Below are 19,715 nucleotides of genomic sequence, written 5' to 3' on the forward strand. Positions count from 1 at the left end.
GGCAGCAGGTGCTCCGGACTGAGGAGTCAAAATATGATAAGATTTGGCTGTAGCAGGAGGCAGTTTGTTGGTTGAAGGGCTGAAGAGCGGTACAATAATGAGTGTCTGCAGCCAACTGTGAAGCATGGTGGAGGTTCCTTGCAAGTTTGCAGCTGCATTTCTGCAAATGGAGTTGGATAGTTGATCAGAATAAATGGTGTCCTCAATGCTGAGAAATACAGGCAGATACTTCATCATGCCATATCATAAAGGAGGCGTGTGATTGGCCACAAATTTATTCTGCAGCAGAACCACCACCCCAAACATACAGCCAATGTCATTAAGAACAATCTTCACTGTAAAGAACAAGGAGTCCTGGAAGTGATGGTTTTGCCCCACAGAGGCCCTGATCTCACCCATCGTGGAGTCTGTCTGGGATGACACGAAGAGAGAAGAATTTGAGGCAGCTGACATCCACAAGATATGCTCTTATTTCTCATAGTTACATATTTAGTCAGGTTGAAAAAAAAAAAAAAGTATCATACAATCCCACACCAACCCCCAGCAAAGCATTAACCAAAAAAAATAAAAATAAATAAAAAATGAAAGAATGTCCGTTATGGGCACCGTAAAAAAGAAATAATAAAATAAAAAGGAGTACCTCCCACTTCAGAGTTCCTGGCATTTCCCTTTACATCAGAGTCTGCAGGATTTGCCCCTTACAGTGCAAGGGCAATGCTGCAGACCCTGATGTAAGTGGGAACTCTGATACAAAAGGGAATGCAGTGGACTCTGATATAAAAAGGTAGTCTCTGGTCACCAGAGCCTCCCCTTACATCAGAGTCCCATTTAGATCATGATCTGCAGCGTTCCCCCCTTTTACATAAAAGTGTTCCCTTTCACTGTAAGGGGAATCCTGCAGACTCTGATAAGGGAGAACGCAGTGCTGGCTGGGGATTATAGAAACCTGACCTTCATATCAAATGGAGAAATGTTTTTAGACTTTTTTAAAAATTAAAACACTTTGGTAATAGCACTAGCTATACGTTTATAATTTAAATACTGATATTTGCACTGTTTAGCACTGAAAACGGTAATTTTTATGTACTTTTTTTGCCAGTAATTTTCATGATTTTTGCCAGTAAAAAAAAAAAGAAAAAAAAAAAAAGAAAATTGTTGCCGTTTGTAAATTTTGTCATCCTGCCAGTACATTTCACTTGGGGGGGGGGGGGGGGGGGCGGTAGGCCACACTGGACAGAGAAGGAGGTGAGAGGAGGACACAGGAGCAGATAGCAGGCTGCAGATGACGATGGCACGTAAACTGACCACGGTGTCTGGGCTCAGCAGCCGTGATACACTGTGGTCAGTTTACAGAGGAGAGGAGAGGGACTGGCAGGATCAGCCAGGGTTTTTTGTTTAGGCGTTACAGCAGGCCAAATGACAACAGGACAAGCACGGTGTCATACCATGCTTTAAAGGAACAGCAATCAACTGAACTGGCCAGAACCACCTCTGGAGGGAGTCCATTCCACATTTTCCAGATCTTACTGTGAAGAAACCTTTCCGTATTTGGAGATTTCGTTACACCCCCCCCCCCAGTAATTCCTCTGTGATGACCTTAAAGCGGAGGCTCACACAAAAATTTGAACCTTTGCTTTTCGGAACCCCCCCCCCCCCCTCCAGTGTCACATTTGGGCACCTTTCGGGCTATACGAGCTCTATGCCTCTTCCCCTCCCACTGTCTGCTGGGACAAACACAGGTCCCAGAGACAGCAGGGAGCATTTCTGATTGCGCTGAACGACTTGCGCATGCGCAGTAGGGAACCGGAAGTGAAGCCGCAAGGGCGATTTTGCAGGAAGAGGTTAAAGTGGAAACCTGTATAAAACAGTGATGGAGAACCTCGGCACCTCCAGATGTTTTGGAACTACATTTTCCATGATGCTCATGCACGCTGCAGAGTAGTGTAGCATCATGGGAAATGTAGTTCCAAAACATCTGGGGTGCCAAGGTTCACCATCACTGCTGTATAAGATGTATACACTTACCTATTTCAGCCCGCTCCAATCTGGTCACATGACCCCCCCCCCACGTGTCAGTCAACGATGCCTACAGGGGGAGAGGAGGGAGTACTCAGCAATGGCTGGTAAAGCCTGGCATGGTGAGGTCACTCATAGGCTCCTATGCCCATCTGCTGTTGGTGCTCCCTCCTCTCCCCTGCAGCTGGATGACACAGGGGAGCCCGGATCACATGACCAGAGTGGGCTGAAAATAGGTAAGTGTATAGATCAGTTGATGGCGAACCTTGGCACCCCAGATGTTTTGGAACTACATTTCCCATGATGCTCATGCACTCTGCAGGTGTAGTTGAGCATCATGAGAAATGTAGTTCCAAAACATCTGGAGTGCCAAGGCTTGCCATCACTGCTATAGATCTTTCTTATACAGGTTAGTCATCATAGGTGTTTGGAACTACATTTCCCATGATGATGCACTCTGCAGAGTGGGGTAACATGGGAAATGTAGTTCCAAATCATCTGGGGTGCCAAGGTTCACCATCACTGAGCTATACACTTACCTATTTTCAGGTCATGTGATCCGGGCTCCCGTGTCATCCAGCTGCATCAGAACCTGTATCAGGAAAGACCTATACCAGTGATGGAGAACTTGGCACCCAGATGATTTGGAACTACATTTCCCATGATGCTCAACTACACTGCAGTGTGTGTGAGCATCATGGGAAATGTAGTTCCAAAACATTTGGGGGTGCCAAGGTTCTCCATCACTGGCCTAGGTGTTGGGGTGGGGGGGGGGGGGGGGACAATTTGAAGACTAGTTAAGTTTAAGCCTAGTAAATCCAATGAAAAACACCTCTTTCAAAACGATCCTGTGATAATCCGATCGAGAGCCGATTACGACAGTTCATGCGAAAATAATCCGCAGGGACAAAAAACAAAAACATGTTTCTCATACGATTCCAAATCGTATGATTTTCATTTTAATCTGTACAGTATTCGTCCAAAATAATTAAAAATTGAATTATAAATATAATAATAATAATAATTTGGAAGCGCAAGACCACGCATGCTCAGGAGCGAAAGAATACGTGACATCACTTCTGAAGTTGTATTCTGTCGTAGGAGAATTTTCGAAACTTTATTAGTTTTCTTCATTTGATGAGACTAACACGTAAAAAAATAAAAAGGGGGGGGGGGGGGAGGGGAGGGGACAATCATTCGTCCGATAGTTCACACCACATGCATTCTTGTTTCTGCATCAAAAAACGCATGGGAAGTAGGTTATATGGTTTCCAATGGCATAGTTCACACCAGTGCAATCCCGTTCCAGAAAAAAAAAAAAAAAAAAAAAACACAAACACACAGGGAAATGCTGCATTTTTTTCCTGCACTGGACTGTACCTGAAACTCAGTAAAACATCAAAGCACTTGACCCCAGGTCAAGTGCAGTAGGGAAAAAATAAATAAATAAATAAAAAGGGGGGGGGGGGGGGGGGGGAATGCATCTGGAAACACATCAAAAATGCACCAGAACGCTTCAAAAACACACATGCAACAAAGCTGGAGCGCATTTTTTGTGCTGTGAAAAAATACAAAAAACGCACTCCAGATACTTTTCTGCATGTTTGTTTTTAAAGCGTTTTTTGTGCATTTCAGTGCATTCCCCCCTTTTTTCTTAAAGCGGAGGTCCACCCTAAAGTGGACCTTCCGCTCATCGGAAACCCTCCCCCCCTCCGGCACCACAATTGGCACCTTTCAGGGGGGAGGGGGGTGCAGATACCTGTACAGTACAGGTATCTGCACCCACTTCCAGGCTAGCTCTCTGCGGAAAGGGGTGTAGATTAGGCTCCTTTCCGCAAGTGCCCGCCCCTTTCCGCAAGTGCCCCGCTGCCTGCTGGGAAACACACAGATCCCAGAGGCAGCGGGGACCGTCCTTATTGCGCAGCGCGATTCGCGCATGCGCAGTAGGGAACCGGGAAATTAAGCTGAAAGGCTCCATTTCCTGATTCCCATACCCAAGATGGCGGCGGCAGCACCCGAGAGACGATCTACAGATCAGCTTCGGGTGCCGACATCGCGGGCACGCTGGGCGGGTAAGTGTCACTATTTTAAAAGTCAGCAGCTGCCGTATTTGTAGCTGCTGGCTTTAAAAAAAAAAAAAAAAAAAAAAAAAAACGCGGAGTCCCGGCGGACTCCTGCTTTAAGCTTAATAAAAAATAAATAAATAAATAAAAACCCACACATGTGCATTTTTGATGCGTTTTACAGCGTTCTAGTACAGTCCAATGCAGCATGTTCTATTTTTTTTCTCCTGGAACTGCAAGCGCTGATGTGAACTATGCCATTGAAAACAATAGAACCTATTTTCCATGCGTTTTTAATGCAGAAAAAAAAAAAATGCACTGGACTGCATGTGGTGCAAACTGTCCCCTATAGTGGAATTCTACTTTCCAGAATCACGGTAAAAAACACATTTCTTAATGGCACCCCAAATGCAGTGCGATTTTGACGCAATTGTCAAGCGACATAAAAAGCGTGGCAAAAAAAATAAATAAAATCCTACCACCAAACACTCCCGGCTCTGTGCTAAGATTCGGTACATGAGCTTCTCTGTAGCGGAGGGAGGCCCATTCAAATGAGTGATACTGCTTAAAAATAAATAAATTAAATAAAAAAAAGCTAAAAATAAATAAAAAGTGTTGCAGCAGCTGGTGCTGCGCTCAGGTGTGAATAGAAAAAAAAAAAAAAAAAAAAAAATCTGCATAGCCATTCATCCAGAAAACCCTTTCCTGTACATTCGTTCTGTGCAAAAACTACTGCACAGTCGACCCACCGAAATTTGCGGAGGGCATCCGCAAATTGCGAAAAAATAAATAAAAAGAAAGTATTTTTATAGTTTTGCTGAACTTACGTTAATTATTTATGTTATAAAGCTAGTAAATATTATTCCTAATAATTTGTAATAAAAAAAAAAAAAAAAAAAAGAAGGAAGGGTATATATTATATATATATATATATATATATATATATATATATATATATATATATATATATATATATATATATATATATATATATATATATATATATATATTGCCACAAAAAAAAAAATAATAATTGGGAGGATATTTGCGTTTTCCGCAAATTATTCTATGGAAAAATCCACTGAGGCTGCAAACTCTGAAGAGCGACTTTGTGGGGGAGACTATTCTTTATGCTAGGTTCTCTTGGGTAGTAGTAAAATACTGCATTATGGCCACTAGATGGCGCTGAGGAGCACAGCAAATGTGTGTCTTTGTAATAGGAGATACAATGTAACATTTCTAGAGAACACTAGAGGGAATCAACAAATGTTTACATTTATCTGTTACTTCCTGCTATCATCGCTAGCATTAAACATGGGTGTGTGGCGTCCCTCCAGCTGTTGCAGAACTACAAGTCCCATCACACCTCTCCATTTGGGAGTCATGCTTGTAACTGTCAGCCTCGCAATGCCTCATGGGACTTGTAGTTTCACAACGTCTGGAGGGCCGCCAGTTTGACACCAGAGCCAAGAACCATTGTGCCTGTGACCTATTTTTGTACAGTGCCCGAGCCCCAGTGACGCCCATCCCCTGCACTCACCTGGGCCGCACAACCGGCTGTAGTGGTACGGGTTGCAGCACATGCTGTTGCTGTCGGCTCCTCCGGCTCCTTGACACCCGCTCAGGGCTTTCAGTTGCCCAGGATGCTGCAGCTCCGGCCAGCGGAAGAGTCTACAGAGCAGCAGGTGAGGAGGGGGCCCACCACCGCGGGTCACCAGCACGCAGCCCCCCGGCGCCGCCCCCCTGGACTCCACCGCCTCCAGCAGGGCGCACAGAGCTTGCTCCTTCAAACGTTTCAGCATGCCCGACGCAGCAGACCGCAGTTCGGGGGACCCGGCGGGGGGCGGCTCCGACAGACCGCAGCAAGACACTCCCCCATCCCCGCCCGCCCGGCTCCGCCACAGGCGCCGAACCAGCCCGGTGCGTCTGGACTTGAACATGCGGCGCCCCCGGGGATGCGCCCGGGTCACCGTAGCCTCAGTGCCCGGGGCGAGCTGGGGGTGTCGACATGCGGCTGCGTGGGGGCGGCGTGGCCTGGGAGGAGCCGTGGGGCCACGGTGGGGGTTCTAGGTGCCAGGCTCACTGCGATCCCAGGGGCAGGGGGGCTTCCACTGTGCCAGGGGCACAGCGCTACATCATAATACCCTCCTGTGCCAGGGGCATACAGTTCTGAGTGATCCTCCCCTGTGCCCGCTTCTAGCTTATCCCCTGCATGCCAGGCACACAGCTCAATGTCCTCAGCCAGGCACACGGCAGATCCTCCTCCAGGTGACAGAGTCAGTGCCAGGCACACGGCAGATCCTCCTCCAGGTGACGGTTCCAAGCACGCAGTTCTAGGTCCTCAGCCAGGTACACAGCAGATCCTATTCCAGGTGGACTCGGTGTCAGGCACACAGAAAAACCTTCTGCAGGTAGCACTAGGTGCCAGGCACACAACAGATCCTATGTTAGGTGATGGACTTGGTGCCAGGCACACATATTTAGGTCTTCAGCCAGGTACACAACAGGTAAATGGATGCAGTGCCAGGTATGCAGCAGTGCCAGGTATGCAGCAGTTCCTCTGGGTACTAGGCGCACAGCAAATCCTATTCTAGGTGATGGACTAGTTCTATTTCCTCAGCCAGGCACACATCAAATCTTCCTCTAGGTAGTGGACTGGATGCCAGGTGCAGAGCAGATCTTATTCCAGGTGGCAGGCACAGGGCAGCTCCTCCAGGTACTTGGTGCCAGGCACACAGCAGATCTTCCTCTAGGTAGTGGACTGGATTCCAGGTGCACAGCAATTCCTCCTGCAGGTGATGGTTCGGATGCCAGGTTCACAGTCCTCGGTGCCAGGCACAGAGCAGATCTTCCTCCAGGTGATGGTTCGGATGCCAGGAAATCCTTGGTGCCAGGCGCACAGCAGCTCCTATTCCAGGTGATGGTTTGGATGCAGCTCCCCCCGCAGGTGATGGTCTCCTCGGTGCCAGGCGCACAGCAGCTCGTCGGGTCCCCGGTGGTCACCCCCCGGAGGTGTCACATGTCGGTCCCCCCCGATGGCCGGCATCCCGGGGACCACAGCCAGGCGCACGGATGGAGGAGGAGGATGCGGCGGCTCCGCACTCACATGACACAGCGGCGGTCGGGGCCTTTGCACACGGTCCTCTCCGGTCCCGGTCACACTGCTCGGCGTTCTCCGCTCTTTGTGCTCACGCTCTTGTCTCGCTCACACTCGGGCCCAGCTCGGCCTCCCATTGGCCGCCCCGGCTCACGTGACAGTCTAGACACTTTGGCGGCTCCGCAGCTCTGACTGTTGCGCAAACAAATCTCAAGTTTCTGAACTCTTAAAGGAGCCGCACGGGGGGATGGGAGGGGGGTGATGGTCCTACCCTGTGCCTGGCTGAGGGGGAGGGCAGCCAGGGACATCTCCTCCATTGTATTGTCCATTTACTATCCCAAAAAAGTACGATTGGAGCAATCTCTCCATGAACCTCATCTCTCAATGAACCCCAGCCTTCCATGAACCGCATCCTTCCATGAACCTCATCCTTCCATGAACCTCATCCTTCCATGATGAACCTCATCCTTCCATGAACCTCATCCTTCCATGAACCTCATCCTTCCATGATGAACCTCATCCTTCCATCAACCTCATCCTTCCATGAACCTCATCCTTCCATGATGAACCTCATCCTTCCATGAACCTCATCCTTCCATGATGAACCTCATCCTTCCATCAACCTCATCCTTCCATGAACCTCATCCTTCCATGATGAACCTCATCCTTCCATGAACCTCATCCTTCCATGATGAACCTCATCCTTCCATGAACCTCATCCTTCCATGATGAACCTCATCCTTCCATGAACCTCATCCTTCCATGATGAACCTCATCCTTCCATGATGAACCTCATCCTTCCATGAACCTCATCCTTCCATGATGAACCTCATCCTTCCATGAACCTCATCCTTCCATGAACCTCATCCTTCCATGATGAACCTCATCCTTCCATCAACCTCATCCTTCCATCAACCTCATCCTTCCATGATGAACCTCATCCTTCCATGAACCTCATCCTTCCATGATGAACCTCATCCTTGCATGAACCTCATCCTTCCATCAACCCCATCCTTCCATGATGAACCTCATCCTTCCATGAACCTCATCCTTCCATGAACCTCATCCTTCCATGAACCTCATCCTTCCATGATGAACCTCATCCTTCCATGAACCTCATCCTTCCATGAACCTCATCCTTCCATGAACCTCATCCTTCCATGAACCCCATCCTTCCATGAACCTCATCCTTCCATGATGAACCTCATCCTTCCATAAACCCCATCCTTCCATGATGAACCTCATCCTTCCATGATGAACCTCATCCTTCCATGAACCTCATCCCTCCATGAACCTCATCCTTCCATAAACCCTATCCTTCCATGATGAACCTCATCCCTCCATAAACCCTATCCTTCCATGATGAACCTCATCCTTCCATAAACCCTATCCTTCCACGATGAACCCCATCCCTCCATGATGAACCCTATCCTTCCATGATGAACCTCATCCTTCCATTTACCTCATCCTTCCGTGAACCTCATCCTTCCGTGAATCTCATCCTTCCATGATCGCCAACCTTCCATGAACCCCATCCTTCCATGATGAACCTTAACCTTCCATGAACCCCATCCTTCTGTGAACCTCATCCTTCCATGAACCCCATCCTTCCATGAACGCCATCATTCCATGAACCTCATCCTTCCATGAATCCCATCCTTCCATGAACCTCATCCTTCCATTAACCTCATCCCTTCATGAACCCCCTCCTTCCACAAACCCCATCTTTCCATGAACCTCATCCTTCCACGTCCCTCCATGAACCCCATCCTTCCATGAACCTCATCCCTCTGTGAACCCCATCCTTCCCTGAATCCCATCCTTCCTTGAACCTCATCCTTCCGTGAACCTCATCCTTCCATGAACCTCATCCTTCTGTGAACCCCATCCTTCTGTGAACCTCTTCCTTCCATGAACCTCATCCCTCCGTGAACCAAATCCTTCCATGATCCCCATCCTTCCATGAACCTCACCTTTCCATGAACCCCATCATTCCATGAACCTCATCCTTCATGAACCTCATTCCTCCATGAACCGAACCCCATCCTTCCATGAACCTCATCCTTTCACAAACTCCATTCTTCCATTAATCCAATCCCTCCATGAACCCCATCCTTCCATGAACCTCATCCCTCCATGAACCCCATCCTTCCATGAACATCATCCCTCCATGAACCCCATCCTTCTAGGAACCCCATCCTTCCATGAACCTCACCCTTCCATGAACCTTATCCCTCCGTGAACTGAACCCCATCCTTCCATGAACCTCACCCTTCCATGAACCCCATTCTTCTCTGAACCCAATCCCTCCATGCACCCCATCCTTCCATGAACCCCATCCTTCCATGATGAACCTCATCCTTCCATGAACCCCATTCTTCCATGATGAACCTCATCCTTCCATGAACCTCATCCCTCCATGAACCCCATCCCTCCACGATGAACCCTATCCTTCCATGATGAACCTCATCCTTCCATGAGCCTCATCCTTCCATTTACCCCAGGCTTCCTTGAACCCCATCCTTCTGTGAACCTCATCCTTCCATGATTCCCATCCTTCCATGAACCCCATCCTTCCATGAACCCCATCCCTCCATGAACCTCATCCTTCCATGAACCCCATCCCTCCATGAACCCCCTCCTTCCACAAACCCCATCCTTCCACATCCCACTATGAACCCCATCTTTCCATGAACCTCATCCCTCTGTGAACCCCATCCTTCCGTGAACCCCATCCTTCCATGAACCTCATCCTTCCGTGAACCCCATCCTTCCGTGAATCCCATCCTTCCATGAACCTCATCTTTCCGTGAACCCCATCCTTCTGTGAACCTCATCCTTCCATGAACCTCATCCCTCCGTGAACCTCATCCTTCAATGATCCCCATCCTTCCATGAACCTCACCTTTCCATGAACCCCATCATTCCATGAACCTCATCCTTCATGAACCTCATTCCTCCATGAACCGAACCCCATCCTTCCATGAACCTCATCCTTTCACAAACTCCATTCTTTCATGAATCTGATCCCTCCATGAACCCCATCCTTCCATGAACCTCATCCCTCCATGAACCCCATCCTTCCACGAACATCACCCCTCCATGAACCCCATCCTTCTAGGAACCCCATCCTTCCATGAACCTCATCCTTCCATGAACCTTATCCCTCCGTGAACTGAACCCCATCCCTCCATGAACTCGATCCTTCCATGAACCCCGTTCTTCCCTGAACCAAATCCCTCCATGAACCCCATCCTTCCATGATGAACCTCATCCTTCCATGAACCCCATCCTTCCATGATGAACCTCATCCTTCCATGAACCTCATCCCTCCATGAACCCCATCCCACCATGATGAACCCTATCCTTCCATGATGAACCTCATCCTTCCATTTACCCCATCCTTCCATGAACCCCATCCTTAATGAATCTCATCCTTCCATGATGAACCTTATCCTTCCATGAACCCCATCCTTCTGTGAGCCTCATCCTTCCATGATTCCCATCCTTCCATGAACCCCATCCTTCCATGAACTCCATCATTCTATGAACCTCATCCTTCCATGAACCCCATCCTTTCATGAACCCCATCCTTCCATGAACTCCATCCTTCCAATAACCCCATCCCTCCATGAACCCCCTCTTTCCACAAACCCCATCCTTTCACATCCCACTATGAACCCCATCCTTCCATGAACCTCATCCCTCTGTGAACCCCATCCTTCCGTGAACCTAATCCTTCCATGAAACCCATCCTTCCGTGAACCTCATCCTTCCGTGAACCCCATCCTTCCGTGAACCCCATCCTTCCATGAACCTCATCTTTCTGTGAACCCCATCCTTCTGTGAACCTCAGCCTTCCATGAACCTCATCCCTCCGTGAACCTCATCCTTCAATGATCCCCATCCTTCCATGAACCTCACCTTTCCATGAACCCCATCATTCCATGAACCTCATCCTTCATGAACCTCATTCCTCCATGAACCGAACCCCATCCTTCCATGAACCTCATCCTTTCACAAACTCCATTCTTTCATGAATCTGATCCCTCCATGAACCCCATCCTTCCATGAACCTCATCCCTCCATGAACCCCATCCTTCCACGAACATCACCCCTCCATGAACCCCATCCTTCTAGGAACCCCATCCTTCCATGAACCTCATCCTTCCATGAACCTTATCCCTCCGTGAACTGAACCCCATCCCTCCATGAACTCGATCCTTCCATGAACCCCGTTCTTCCCTGAACCAAATCCCTCCATGAACCCCATCCTTCCATGATGAACCTCATCCTTCCATGAACCCCATCCTTCCATGATGAACCTCATCCTTCCATGAACCTCATCCCTCCATGAACCCCATCCCTCCATGATGAACCCTATCCTTCCATGATGAACCTCATCCTTCCATTTACCCCATCCTTCCATGAACCCCATCCTTAATGAATCTCATCCTTCCATGATGAACCTTATCCTTCCATGAACCCCATCCTTCTGTGAGCCTCATCCTTCCATGATTCCCATCCTTCCATGAACCCCATCCTTCCATGAACTCCATCATTCCATGAACCTCATCCTTCCATGAACCCCATCCTTTCATGAACCCCATCCTTCCATGAACTCCATCCTTCCAATAACCCCATCCCTCCATGAACCCCCTCTTTCCACAAACCCCATCCTTTCACATCCCACTATGAACCCCATCCTTCCATGAACCTCATCCCTCTGTGAACCCCATCCTTCCGTGAACCTAATCCTTCCATGAAACCCATCCTTCCGTGAACCTCATCCTTCCGTGAACCCCATCCTTCCGTGAACCTCATCCTTCCGTGAACCCCATCCTTCCATGAACCTCATCTTTCTGTGAACCCCATCCTTCTGTGAACCTCAGCCTTCCATGAACCTCATCCCTACGTGAACCCCATCCTTCCGTGAATCTCATCCTTCCATGATCCCCATCCTTCCATGAACCTCACCTTTCCATGAACCCCATCATTCCATGAACCTCATCCTTCATGAACCTCATTCCTCCATGAACTGAACCCCATCCTTCCATGAACCTCATCCTTTCACAAACTCCATTCTTCCATGAACCTTATCCCTCCATGAACCCCATCCTTCAAGGAACCCAATCCTTCCATGAACCTCATCCTTCCATGAACCTTATCCCTCCGTGAACTGAACCTCATCCTTCCATGAACCCCATTCTTCCCTGAACCCAACCCCTCCATGAACCCCCTCCCCCATGAACCCAATCCCACCATGAACCCATCTCTCCATAATCTCCATCCCTCCATGAACCCCATCCAACCATTAAATCCATCCCTCCGTGAACCTGATGCTTCCATGAACCCAATTCCTCCATGAAACCAATCCCTCCATTAACTCAATCCCTCCATGAACCCCATCCCTCCGTGAACCCCATCCCTCCTTGAACCCCATCCCTCTGTGAACCCCATCCCTCCATGAACCTCACCTTTCCATGAACCAGATCCTTCTGTGAACCCAATCCCTCCATGAACTCAATTTTTCCATGAGCCCAAACCCTTCATAGACCCAATTCCTCCATGGTCCCCATCCTTTAAAGAAAAACCTCTCTCCATAAATCTGATCCTTCTGTGAACCTAATCTCTCCATTAACTTGATCCATGAACCCCCTCCCCCAATGAACCCAATCCCTCCATGAACGCCATCCCTCTGTGAACTCAATTCCACCATGTGCCCCTCCCTCCATTAACCCAATCCCTCCATGAACGCCACCCCTCTGTGAACCCGATCCTTCCATAAACCCAGTCCCTACATGAACCCCATCCTTCCATGAACCTGATCCTTCCATGAAATCTATCCCTAAATTAAACTTATTCTTCTGTGAACCCCATCCCTTCATAAACCCAATCCCTCCATGAACCCCATCCCTCCGCGAACCTCATCCTTCCAGGAACCCCATCTCTCCATGAACCCCCTCCCTCCATGAACATGATTCCTCTGTGAACCTAATGCCTCCATGAACCCGATCCTTCTTTTAACCCAATTCCTCCATGAACCTGATCATTCTGTGAACCCAATCCCTGCACAAATTCCATCCTTCCATGAACCCAATCCTTCCATGAATCACATTCCTACATGAACTTGATCCTTTCATGTACCCAATCCTTCCGTGAACCCCATCTCTCCATGGACCCCAACCCTCCATGAACCCAATCCCTCAATGTCCCTTATCCCTTTATGAACCTTTTCTTTTTTGTGAACCCCATTCCTCCATGAACCCCATCCTTCCATGAACCCCATTCCTCCATGAACCCCATTCTTCCGTAAACCCTACCCTCCATGTAACCCATCCCTCCATGAACCTCATTCTTCCATATACCCCAATTCTCCATGAAACTCCCATGAGCCCTATTCCTCCATGAACCCCATCCTTTTGTGAACCCTAATTCTCCATGAACCTCATCTTTCCATGAACCCCATCCCTCCATGAACCCCATTTTTTCATGAACCCCATCCCTCCATGAACATCATCCTTCCGTGAACCCCATCCCTCTGTGAACCCCATCCTTTCATGATTCCCATTCCTCTATGAACCCAATCTCTCCAAGAACCAATCACACCATAAACCCCCTCCCTTCATGAACCCAATCTTTCTCTGAACTCAATCCCTCCATGAACCTGATTCTTCCGTGAACCCAATCCCTCCTTGAACCCAATCCTTCTATGATCCCTATCTCTGCATGAACCCCATTCTTCCTTGATCCCCATTCCTCCAGGAACCTCATGCTTCCATGAAACCCATCTCTCTATGAACTTAATCTCTCCATGAACCCCATCTATGAACCCCATCCTTCAGTAAACCCCATCCGTCCACGAACCCAATTCCTCCATGAACCTGATCATTCTGTGAACCCAAACCCTGCACAAATTCCATTCCTCCATGAACCCAATCCTTCCGTGAATCCCATTCCTACATGAACCCCATCCTTTCATGTACTCGATCCTTTTGCAAACCACATCTCTCCATGAACCCCATCCCTCCATGAACCCAATGCCTCAATGACCCCTATCCCTTCATGAACCTCATCCTTTTCGTGAACCCCATTTCTCCATGAACCCCATCCCTCCATGAACCTCATCCTTCCATGAACTCTATTCCTCCATGAACCCCATCCCTCCATGAACTCGATCCTTCCATGAACCCCGCCCTTCAATGAAACCTCATTCTTCTGTAAACCACACCCTCCATGTACCCTATCTCTCCATGAACCTCATTCTTCCATATACCCCAATTCTCCATGAAACTCATCCTTCCATGAACCCTATTCCTCCAGGAACCCCATCCTTTTGTGAACCCCAATTCCCCATGAACCTCATCCTTTCATGAACCCATGCCTCCATGAACCCCATCCCTCTATGAACCCCACCCTTTCAGGAACCTCTAATTCTCTATGAACCTCATCCTTTCATCAACCCCATCCCTCCATGAACCTCATCCTTCCATGAACCCCATCTCCCTGTGAACCCCATCCTTTTATGAACCCCATTCCTCTATGAACCCCATCTTTTTGTGAACCCAATCCCTCCATGAACTCATCACTCCAAAAAAACCCTCCCTCCATGGACTCAATCTTTCTGTGAACCTAATCCCTCCACGAACCTCATTCTTCCATGAACCCCCTCCCTCCTTGAACCCAATCCTTCTATGATAACTATTCCTGCATGAACCCCATTTTTCCTTTAACCTCATGCTTCCATGAACCCCATTTCTCTGTGAAATGAATCTCTCCATGAACCCCATCCCTCCATAAACCCGATCCTTCAGTAAACCCCATCCGTCAATGGCCCCAATCCCTCAATGAACCCCATCCTTTCATGACCCCGATGCTTCCATGAACCCCACCTTTCTGTGAACCTCACCCCTCTGTAAACTTCATGCTTCCATGAACCCCATCCTTCCATGAATACCCCATTCTTCCGTGAACCCCATTCTTACGTGAAACTCATCCCTCCATAAACCCAATGCTTCCACAAACCCAATCCCTCCGTGAACCCCATCCCTCCATGAACCCAATCCTTCATGAACCCAATCCTTCATGAACCCAAGTTTTCCATGAGCCCAATCCCTCCATGAACCTGATCCTTCCATGAACCTAATTCCTTTAGGAACCCAATCCTTCCATGAACCCCATCTCTCCATGAACCTCATCCCTCCATGAATCAAATCCCTCAATGACCCTTATCTGTTTATGAACCTTATCCTTTTTGTGAACCCCATTTCTCCATTAACCCCATCCCTCCATGAACCCTATTCCTGCATGAACTCCATCCTTCTGTGAACCCCATCCCTCCATGAACCCAATCCTTCCATGAACCCCATCCCTCCATAAACCCAATCCCTCCAGGAAACCCCACTCTTCCATGAACCTCATCCCTCCTTGAACCTTGTCCTTCTATGAACCCCATCTCTCACTAAACCCCCTCCCTCCATGAATCGATCATTCTGTGAAGCCAATCCCTGCATGAACTCCATCCCTCCATGAATCCAATTGTTAAAGGGACAGTGTAAAAAAAAAAATGAAATAAATAATAATAAAATAATAATGTACAGGGATGTTTACATCTTTAGGCATAGGAATAAAATTTAAAAAACCCAAGGGTTAACGCTGCACTAAAAATAATAAAAAAATAAATAATAAATAACTAAATAAAAGCAGCCAGCACCAAAATGTGTAATACAAAAATTCAAATGCAATGTGATAAAATACAAGTGCAGCACTAAAAATGAAAAAGGATTGATGAATAAAACAAACTCACAAGCAGACAGTAACAATCACCCCATGAGAATTACTATACAGTGATAAACAAACAGCATCTAATGGGCTAATGTGACAAAAATTTAAAAAAATATCACCTAGCAAAACTGAAACAAATACCCTTTTTTCACTATCACCTCACGTATTAATTGATTTATTATTATTTGAATTATTTATTATGTTCACTAATTTTCTGTGGTATTTGTTTCAGTTTTGCTAGGTGATATCTTTTTTAATTTTTGTCACATTAGCCCATTATATTTGTTATATTACTAGTAATTCTCATGGGGTGATTGTTACTGCTTGTGAGTTTGTTTTATTCATCAATCCTTTTTAATTTTTAGTGCTGCACTTGCATTTTATCACATAGGAATAAAAATGATAAAAAAAAAAAAATGTTAGAAAGTGTAAAAAAATAAAATAAAATAAATAATATATATATATATTTTTTAAAGCACCCCTCTCCCCTCTTGCTCATGCGCTGAAGCGAAACGCATATGTAGGTCACGCCCACTCATGTAAGCGGTGTCGGCACCATGCATGTGAGGGATCGCTGTGAACATTATAGCGAGAGCAATAATTCTAGTACTAGACCTCCCTCCTGCAGCTCTGAACTGCTAACCTGTAAAAAAATTTAAAGCGTCGCCTGTGGAGATTTTGAGGTAGTGTAGCATGGCGCCATTCCACTGGCCTGCGCAATTTTAAAGCGTGACATGTTATATCCCGTACACATGATAGGAAAGTCCGCCAGCAAAAGTCTAATGAGAGCTTTTGGTCAGAAAATGCGATCGTGTGTACGCTCCATCGGACTTTTGCTGGCGGAATTTCGGCCAGCAAAAGATTGAGAGCATGTTCTCAATTTTTTCGGTCGGAAAAAATTCCGATTGGAAATTTCCGATCGTCTGTACAAATTCCGACGCGCAAAATTCCTACGCATGCTCGCAAACTATTTACTATACTAATTACTCGGCTTAACATCATCTTTTATATTTTACCCCCAAAAAATGTAGTTATATATTGTGTTTTTTTTTGCATTAAGTTCAGAGAACTTTTGTGTGACCGCGTGTATGCAAGCCAAGCTTGAGCGGAATTCCGTCGGAAGAACCATCAGTGCTTTTTCCGACCAAAATTCCGATCGTGTGTACGCGGAATTAGGTATCTATTTACTCAGCGTAACATCATCTTTTATATTTTACCCCCAAAAAATTTAGTTATATATTGTGTTTTTTTTTTTTTGCATTAAAGTCTATTTTTTATTTTTTTTTTGGAAAATCACTGCGCGAATACTGTGTGACTAAAAATATTGCAACACCCACCATTTTATTCTCTAGGGCCTCCGTTTAAAAAGTATATAATGTTTGGGGGGTTCTGAGTAATTTTTTTAGCAAAAAGATGATTTTTACACGTAGGTGAGAAATGTCAGAACTGGCCCAATAGGGAAGTGGTTAAAGCAATGAAAAACATTCGACCAGCACAGGAAATAGCCCCATTCCACAGAACGAATGTAGATTCACTTTCACTGGAAGAACTGCTATGCTAATTTTTATTTTTTTGTTATAAATTAGATCCCGGGATCTTTGGTAATGTTGGAAGAACGATTGCGTTGTGTATGTCAGGCATTTTCTCTTGCTGCTCAGCAGTTGTGTGTATCAGGATTCAGGAAGAATTGTCCCTCCACCCAGATTTATAGAGGGGGTTGCTTTTTGGCAGAGTAATCCTAGAATTACTGTTCATGTTACTTATTCTGGTCACTAATTCATTTATTGTTCGTTAATAGATAACTCGTCCTATTACTCATACGGGAACGTTTTATTTGCCTGTCTGGCTACTCATCAGTCCACAGCAATTGCTATAGATATACATACTGTATGTGCAGAATTAGTAACTCAAATGCACAGCTACCCATGAACTCAAGCCCCTCCCCTCCACTCCATCTTGGGGGCGGTCCCTCACATACAATGCAGGGGTATTGGCCCTGCATTGTACTTGATGATGCAATTGTGCAACTGCTGCCCAGAACATATTAAAGCGGAGTTCCACCCAACTTTACAAGAAGGTCTTACGTTAAAGACCACCCCTCCACCCCTCGTTCTTGGATATATATTTTGTAGAAAAGGAGAGATAATTGGGAATTTGAGAGAGGCCCGCCATATCCAATAATAAGGACAGAATGGGTGCATAGCGTAAGTATAAATACAAATACATGATTTATTGTTACATTGAAAAATAGTAACTTGTGTCAGTGGGCATGTAGTTGCCATCATCCCTGTCGTATATGACAAAAATGAAGGCAAAAACCTCTGATAGTGGGATTTTTCAGGAAACAAAAAAATTTAAAATAATATAAAAAGTTAATCTATTATACAAAATATTCATATATTCACAATTCATGAAAATTCATAAGAAATTGATGTACAAAAATGTTAAAAAACATTAAGAACGATACTAAAGTAGTTTTAGTATCTTAAGGTTTTTAACATTTTTGTTCATTACTAAAGTAGTTTTAGTATTGCTCTTAATGTTTTTAACATTTTTGTACATCATTTCTTATGAATTTTCATGAATTGTGAATATATGAATATTTTGTATAATAAATACATTTTTTATATTATTATTTTTTTTTTTGTTGCCTGAAAAATCCCACTATCAGAGGTTTTTTTCCTTAATTTTTTGATTTATTGTAACAATCTAGAAATCATACCAGATTCTTAAGAAAAACATTGTATCGAATAAATAGGTAGTCACATGACTTACACTGAGCTAGGCTGCTCATAGCATGCAATACAATTAATAAGTAGACATGATAAATATACATGATGAACTGAATCAATAAAAAAAAAGTATACATAATTAAACCAGGTGTATCTTGGCATCTAGTAGCACCCGACGTGTTTCATGGCGTTTAAGCCATTCATCAGGAGTGTAATAATACAGTATACTAGAAAGATAAATAAATATCGACTGTTAGCCGCTTCAGCCCCGGAAGATTTTACCCCCTTCCTGAGCAGAGCACTTTTTCGCGAATCGGCACTGCGTCGCTTTAACTGACAATTGTGCGGTCGTGCGACGTGGCTCCCAAACAAAATTGACGTCCTTTTTTCCCACAAATAGAGCTTTCTTTTAGTGGTACTTGACCACCTCTCAGTGTAAGTCATGTGACTACCTATTTATTCGATACAATGTTTTTCTTAAGAATCTGGTATGATTTCTAGATTGTCACAATAAATCATGTATTTGTATTTATACTTATGTACCCGTCCTGTCCTTGTTATTGGATATGGCAGGCCTCTCTCAAAGTCCCAATCATGTCTCCTTTTCTATAACCTAATATAGGGATGGAGGTCTGCCATTTGGCTGTGCCAGGTCACATCCAATCCATTGTCTCTTGGATATATATATTATTTTACTTTTTTTTTTTTTTTACCTTTTAACAACTTAAGGACCAGGCCTCTTTTTCAGACTTGGTGTTTACATGTTTAAAACAGTTTTTTTTGCTAGAAAATTATTTATAACCCCCAAACATTTTATATTGTTTTTTTTTCTAACACCCTAGAGAATAAAATGGCGGTCATTGAAATACTTTTTTTCACACCGTATTTGCGCAGCGGTCTTACAAGTGCACTTTTTTTGGAAAAAATTCACTTTTTTGAATAAAAAAATAAGACATCAGTAAAATTAGCCCAATTTTTTTTTTATATTGTGAAAGATAATAATACGCCGAGTATATTGATACC

General features: G+C 45.6%; 1 protein-coding gene across 1 annotated transcript in view; it reads right to left on the reverse strand.

The window, feature by feature from the left end:
- Window positions 1–7,329, reverse strand: part of LOC143958202 (mothers against decapentaplegic homolog 6-like) — a 63,395-nt gene extending 56,066 nt beyond the window's left edge. Inside the window, 1 exon segment of the mRNA XM_077467674.1 lies at window positions 5,620–7,329. Coding sequence (XP_077323800.1) covers window positions 5,620–6,019 — 400 coding nt within the window. The 5' untranslated portion in view covers window positions 6,020–7,329.
- Window positions 7,330–19,715: the final 12,386 nt, after the last annotated feature.

The sequence above is a fragment of the Lithobates pipiens genome, unplaced genomic scaffold, assembly GCF_037356315.1.
Source record: "Lithobates pipiens isolate NorthernLeopardFrog02 unplaced genomic scaffold, aLitPip1_a1.2 Scaffold_6, whole genome shotgun sequence".
In the NCBI taxonomy this organism is placed as follows: Eukaryota; Metazoa; Chordata; class Amphibia; order Anura; family Ranidae; genus Lithobates; species Lithobates pipiens.